This window comes from Melanotaenia boesemani, chromosome 18 (assembly GCF_017639745.1).
Source record: "Melanotaenia boesemani isolate fMelBoe1 chromosome 18, fMelBoe1.pri, whole genome shotgun sequence".
Lineage (NCBI taxonomy): Eukaryota > Metazoa > Chordata > Actinopteri > Atheriniformes > Melanotaeniidae > Melanotaenia > Melanotaenia boesemani.
In genome coordinates this window covers 32094666-32101292 of record NC_055699.1, presented here as the reverse complement: position 1 = coordinate 32101292, position 6627 = coordinate 32094666, and the positions used below count along the sequence as shown (strand labels likewise).

General features: G+C 38.6%; 1 protein-coding gene across 1 annotated transcript; it reads right to left on the bottom strand.

Annotated features, from left to right (window-relative positions):
• Nucleotides 1–327: 327 nt before the first annotated feature.
• Nucleotides 328–3657, bottom strand: LOC121628572. Its single transcript, XM_041967656.1, has 14 exons — nucleotides 3475–3657; nucleotides 3267–3370; nucleotides 3137–3179; nucleotides 2702–3025; nucleotides 2482–2549; nucleotides 2243–2308; nucleotides 1961–2107; nucleotides 1820–1852; nucleotides 1591–1710; nucleotides 1425–1463; nucleotides 1274–1330; nucleotides 1077–1130; nucleotides 572–637; nucleotides 328–342 (listed from the first exon to the last, which is right to left on the bottom strand). Exons 1-14 carry the CDS (start codon nucleotides 3578–3580, stop codon nucleotides 328–330), a joined length of 1242 nt encoding a protein of 413 aa, XP_041823590.1. The 5' UTR covers nucleotides 3581–3657.
• Nucleotides 3658–6627: the final 2970 nt, after the last annotated feature.

Below are 6627 nucleotides of genomic sequence, written 5' to 3'. Positions count from 1 at the left end.
GATCAAACACTTCCCTAATGGAACCAAAGTACAAAACTACACTGGTACCATTAACATCCACCATGCCAGTAGCACTGCGTGAATGAGAATCAACAACAGCAAACCTACCACTAGCAGAAATTACCGCACATGTATTTGAACACAAGGTCAAAAGACATGTCTGGTACTGAGATAACATCCTTTCCAGCCCATGTTCTAGAGTCACATATGCTCCACACTCAATGAACTCTCCTTCAGTCACAGTGACATCACCACTAACAGTCTCAGGGAACGCAAACTTAAAGTTCTGCCAGTATAAAACGTGCTCTTTCGGCAACTCTGGGATCATCAAAAAGTCTTCTCCTGGAGGAATTAGACCATCGTCCTTCAGATGCGTATAAAGCTGATCTCCTAACCACAGAGCTAAATCTAAATCTTCTGTCTTCCAATTGAACACACTAGACACCATATGTCTGGCCAAACTAACCAACCCTATCGCCATACACTGAACTCCCGGATTCCTAAACCGACTGTGCCCCTGGTGAACTGAACCCCTAACAACATCAACATTACCCATACTCACCTCACTTACCTCCACAGTAGTTGCCTCATCTTCATCAGTAGAAGACAACACACCCGGGCTCTGTGTTGTCTCAACCTAACCATAAAGGATATCAACATGCAATGGGCTCTAATCACTGTCATGTGTAATAAACTGCTGTCTGTGCACTGACATTTGTTCTGTCATGCTGAGTATGTGTAAAATTGATACTTTAAAACAATTTAGCAAAACCCCTAAATCAGGGGTGGCCAACGTCGGTCCTCGAGAGCCACAATCCTGCAGGTTTTACATGCATCCCTGCACCGACACACCTGACTTAAACTCATGAGTCATTGTGCAGATCCTTATAGGCTGTAGGATTCATTTAATTTGAGTCAGGTGTGTTGGTGCAGGGATGTATGTAAAACCTGCAGGATTGTGGCTCTCGAGGACCGACGTTGGCCACCCCTGCCCTAAATACATCAAAAATGTGTTTTTTCCTTAATTAACAAATAAGATATACTTTACAGATATTGTTCATGTAAATGGTACTCACCGTCCTCTCGTCAGTGCGGCCAGAAGGGACCGGATGCCTGGACGTTGCCCCGACCTCAAGACAAAAATTGCAAAGACACATCTTCAGAGATGATACACACATATGATACATGTATACATTTATATACACATATACACACACAGACACACACACGCACACAAAAATACACAAATCTTAAGCACAATTACATTTCTTACCTTCTTCGACTCCAGAGCGGCCTTGGAGTCAGAAGAAATCCCTCGGCTGGATGCGGCCTCAAATAGAAAAGAAACGAAAACAAAGTTTATTTCACTTCACAAACACAGGAAAAATAATAAATACAAAGATTTATTTCCAAAATCTACTTACCCTTCGAGTCCTCTTGGAGTGGTGTTTCACACGCAGCGTCTGTCCAAAATGATATGGACACAGAACACATTTAGCGTTATAGAAGGCTATCGTTAATCATTTAGACTTTCAGAATAAAACATTTTATGATAACCCCTAAACACATGTTTGTCTGGATGCAATTTACCTTTGGCGGTGAAACACCAGCAAAGTCAGCAGGAGATGTCAGATTTGATGGAGAAACCTTCTCCATCTCCTCCAACATCTCACTGCTGAACAGCACAGGATTCAGGGGGATGCCAGCCGGCTAGAAATACAGAAACAGATATACACAAACGTTGGCTTTTACTGCTTTAACCATTTAACTTCCAGCAAATATTACACTTCATGTTTTTCTATACAAATATCATACGAACCTCCCGCTGAACTGCACTGCATCCTCCAGAGGACTGAAAGAGAAAAAATATATAGACAAAATAAACAAAGGGGATTTTGGTCTGTGAAAAATCAATCAAATGTGAGTCTGACAGCTGTGACATTTCATGCCATATTATTACCTTGCCGCTCGGACCAACGACAGTCCACTCCTCGGGGCCAGGGCTGTGACGCACCCTCACCTCTCCCTTCACAACCACACGGGGAGTGAAGCGAGAAGGTGGGGATGGACGAGACACCGGCGGGGCTGGCGGCACGGTCTCCAGTTGCTTTAATCAAAAAATAAAGACATAATCATTAACAAGATGCCTTTTCCACACTTGGTCAGCAGGCAAAATTACATCAAGTGAATGCTTGCATATATTTCATAAGACGATTTAACTGTTTAAAATTAAAAGGACAACCGTGTAAGCAACCGTCCACAGCAGCTGGGCGAAGATCTCCATGCCGACGTCATCACTCAGGTGGACCTACGAGGACGACATTCATGAAATGTATCTTTTTCCACAAAATCTCTCACTAGATACACACAGCTCTACACAGATAGTCTATCATCTCAAGATCAGAAGGTCCTGGATTCCATCTCAGCCTCTGACATGAACACGATTGCATCAAACCATGACAAGAAAAATGCTCTACTTACACCATCGCGACTCCACAGGTTGAGACACTGCCGGGGGAAGTGGTCCGCGATGTGGAAGTACTTCACAGCTTAAACAAAAACACATAGCAGAGCTCTTTATGCTTGTAAAACAACAGAATTTAGACATCTATATACCACTACACTGAAGATAAACTACAGCCATATTTCTGATGTAATCTGCGATAAACATGCAACAGCGCAAGCACATATTTTCAAGTACCCATGCGGGCTGCCACCCGGTGGAACTCCTGGCGGTAGAGCTCTTGCAGGGAGTCCTCAACGGTCAACCTCGGAGGAAAGTCCAGCACACACACCTTCGGCCAGCGACTGCAGACGGAGGCTAGGTACCGCTCGAAGTCTGCAGCCGCACGACCGATGGTGTGCTTGGCGGTCAAGTCGTTGCTCGGAGCCAAGACACACACCAAGTCGGGATCCTGAGGCACCTCAGCATGAAGCACCTCAGTTCTCAACTCGGTGGCGCTTGCCCCCGGCGTTGACATGAACCCCCACGCCAGACGACCCTCAGGCAACCGCACGATGCCATCTAAAAGACAAAGAAAGTTTCGACTGTATTTGTTTGTCTGTGTAACATTTTATAAAATACATTAATACAGTACATTAATACTTTTTTGAACATAAAAATATAAGTACATACCTGCAAGGCTTCGAAGATGGGAGTCACCAATAGCAAAAACCACCTGAATGAAAAGATGTTGGTATTTTTAGCACCGTGTATTGTTCACTTGGGTTTTTATTACGTTAGTATATTTCAAACACAGCATTACCTTTTTGCCGTGGGACTCCGACGGAAGAACCAACTTGTGCTGCCGCCCTGTGAGCACCGACACCTCCCACCTCTTCACCTTGTGCCGGTGCCCAGTGCCATGCGCTACAGACATACAGAAAAAAACATATCAGTACAATCACAGAATATGTGCACACTTGATTGTCAATCACTGAATCACAACCAATTAAAAATGCTTGGATACATACGTGCACAGCGGTCCATGGGAAGCTGAGGAGAAACGTCAAGGGTCAGTCTGCTAGCAGCCCTCCTCCGAGCCGCCTGCGAAATCCTGAAGTTCTTCTTCCTCGGCATCTCTAGAAAAAAAAACAACCCACACACACACGCACCCTGGCGCGCACACACAAACACACACCCAGCAGAGAGCAACACACCCACTCACACAAACAATCTTACACAAGTACTGGAAAACAGAGACAAAATAAGTTAGACTATATATATATATATATATATATATATATATATATGATAGATAACATTTAAAAACATATTTTAAGTAATGGTCTGGCCATTTTATGCTATTGTGCAATAGGGTTGTGCATCTTCACAGTCCATCGTATAGCTTAAAACTACAGTTATTACTTCCTCCTAACCAATCACAAACGGAGACCCAGGCATGTTCTATCATCAAGCCATACCCCTCTCAAAACACAACAGACATGTGAATTGCAAAAGATGTCAAAAGAGTAGGAGTGTTGAACCTATTGTTTCTACGATACATGGAGATGCAAGAATGGATGAAACTGCATTGATGTAGAAACAAAGCATAATAGATTAGATTAATGTTATTTATTTCGTTGCTGCTTGCGTTTGTGTGTAACCCAGGCTGCTGCCACAGCTCGCCAGATTGATAAGTGTCCCAAGAATGATTCAAGGCAGAATCCTATGGAAGACCAGTAGGGTGATGCAATATATGCATTTTCATAAGAAGTGATAAATTGTTTAAAAAAAAAGAGAGAATAGATTAATTCATATAATTTTAAATTTAAAAAGTTAATTTATACAATAAAAAGATCAATTTGAAAAACATTTATAATTATTTCATAAATAATTATATGTTTTTACATATATTCATTTGTATTTTAATTAATTAAAGATACATTTAATAACACATTTATGTGTTTAATAATCATTTTCATTATTTAATAACACATTTATGTATGTCATTATCATTTTAATTATATAATGACACATTTAAGTAATTATTGAATGATATATTTAATTAATTCAATTGTGTCACTTTACGTCCTCCATAAATCAGAAGTGGCAAATTCATAATTAAATTATATTGCCACTAAGTAATGCTTGTAACACAGAATGATTGAACCACAAACTTGTATGTCACACCTCACTAATCTAAGTGTAATAACTATCATGATGAAGAATTTTAGCAGAGGGAATCACCCCATTATCACAGTAAAAACGGCATTAAATGTTTAGCAAATAAGGAGCTTAAACCAGAAACACACCGCAATAAACCAGCAAACATGATTCTAAAAAAAACATATAACACCAGAGAAATAAATAATGAAATAGAGAAATAATTATGTTTTTACACATATTCATTTGTATTTTAATTAATTAATGATACATTTCATAACACATTTATGTATTTAATTATCATTTTCATTATTTAATAACACATTTATGTATGTCATTATCATTTTAATTATATAATGACACATTTAAGTAATTATTGAATGATATATTTAATTAATTCATTGTGTCACTTTACGTTCTCCATAAATCAGAAGTGGAAAATTCATAATTAAATTATATTGCCACTAAGTAATGCTTGTAACACAGAATGATCGAACCACGAACTTGTATGTCACACCTCACTAATCTAAGTGTAACAACTATCATGATAAAGTATTTTAGCAGAGGGAATCACCCCATTATCACAGTAAAAACGTGATAAATGTTAAATGTTTAGCAAATAAGGAGCTTAAATCAGAAACACACAGCAATAAACAAAGCAAGCAGAAACATGATCCTAAAAAAAAAAAAAAATAAAAAAAACACCAGCTAGCCTAGCTTGCTTCTCCTAAATATATATCCTGGGGATTTATTTTACTAAATATTCGATTGCTTTGGACAGTAGTGTTAAGACATTATTATTTTAGTTCACTTTAAATAATAATAATAGTGATAAACTATCATTTTAATGCAGAGTATTTAACAGGTTACACGTCACATTAATCCACTTCGACCTGCTGTAAGCTAACACGGTGTAGAAAAAAGTTTCTTTTCCATTAATAAAAATCTTAAACTTACCAAGCAAAGCCACAAACACGTCCGAGAAGCTGAAGAAGGTGTCCTGGATCGAAAAGTTCGAAGTTTGCTGGATAAATCCACAAGAAGGCAAAGTTTTTCAGTCTGCTATGAACTGGACGTGCTGTCTGTTCAGAAGCTGAGCTGAAAAGACCGAGGCTCGTTTACAGACACACAAAATGTCCGACGAAAAGTGCATCTTTCAAAAATCCGAACGTCATCCAATCAGAGTTAAGATCCTTGTCAACACAAGACCGGAAAGAATTATACCACAATGCATTGCGGTGTGAAGGTCTTAACAGTGCAAGAAAAACAACAAACAGGCTGATTAAACAGAACTCAGCAAAAAATGGATAAACAAAAAATAAATAATAACATACAATATAAGGAAAGATTTTTTAGGTTGCTGTGGTGACTGCAGGTAGTCACGTGATCTGCGGCAGTGTAATATTTTAGAATACATTTTACCCCACTTTCAGGTCCTCAACTTGGACAAGTGTCTGTAGATGCTTCGAATGATGACTGCCATTTTATTATCCTAATGTATAGAAGGCAACACTATTATATCACTATATAATACCTAATACCATCCACTTTTTGTTATGTGAGCTTAATAATAATTACATCTGTAACCCTGTTTATTGTTCTAATCATAAAACTATTGTTAAATATGAACTAACACCAGGCACTGACATAAGCAGAATAACTGAATAATTAATATTTTCTTAACAATCACATCTTTTTTCTTTGTTTTCTTAAACTAATATTATGACTTATATCCAGCAGGACCAAGCTGTCTTTGTCATTAATCCTGCTGTTGAGGCATTGTCTGTTAAAGGATGTGTGGTGTGTGTATATGTATGTACATACATGTATACACACACATACTCTAAAAACTGCTGGGTTCAAAAATAACCCAATCTTAACCCTGCTGCTGGGTCAAATATGGATCGACTTGGCACTGCTTTATTTTAAATCAGCAGGAATGGGTTATGTGTTGGACCCAGCACATTGGTTAATATTTTCTACTCTAAAAATGGATTAAAATGACCTGGCTGTATAGTTAT

Coding starts and splice junctions, on each gene's coding strand:
- LOC121628572 (XM_041967656.1), bottom strand. CDS start 3,580: ATGCCGAGGAAGAAGAACTTCAGGATTTCGCAGGCGGCTCGGAGGAGG. Junction 3,180..3,266: donor CGGAGTCCCACGGCAAAAAG/GTAATGCTGTGT, acceptor CTTTTCATTCAG/GTGGTTTTTGCTATTGGTGA. Junction 2,108..2,242: donor TGTGGACGGTTGCTTACACG/GTTGTCCTTTTA, acceptor TTTTGATTAAAG/CAACTGGAGACCGTGCCGCC.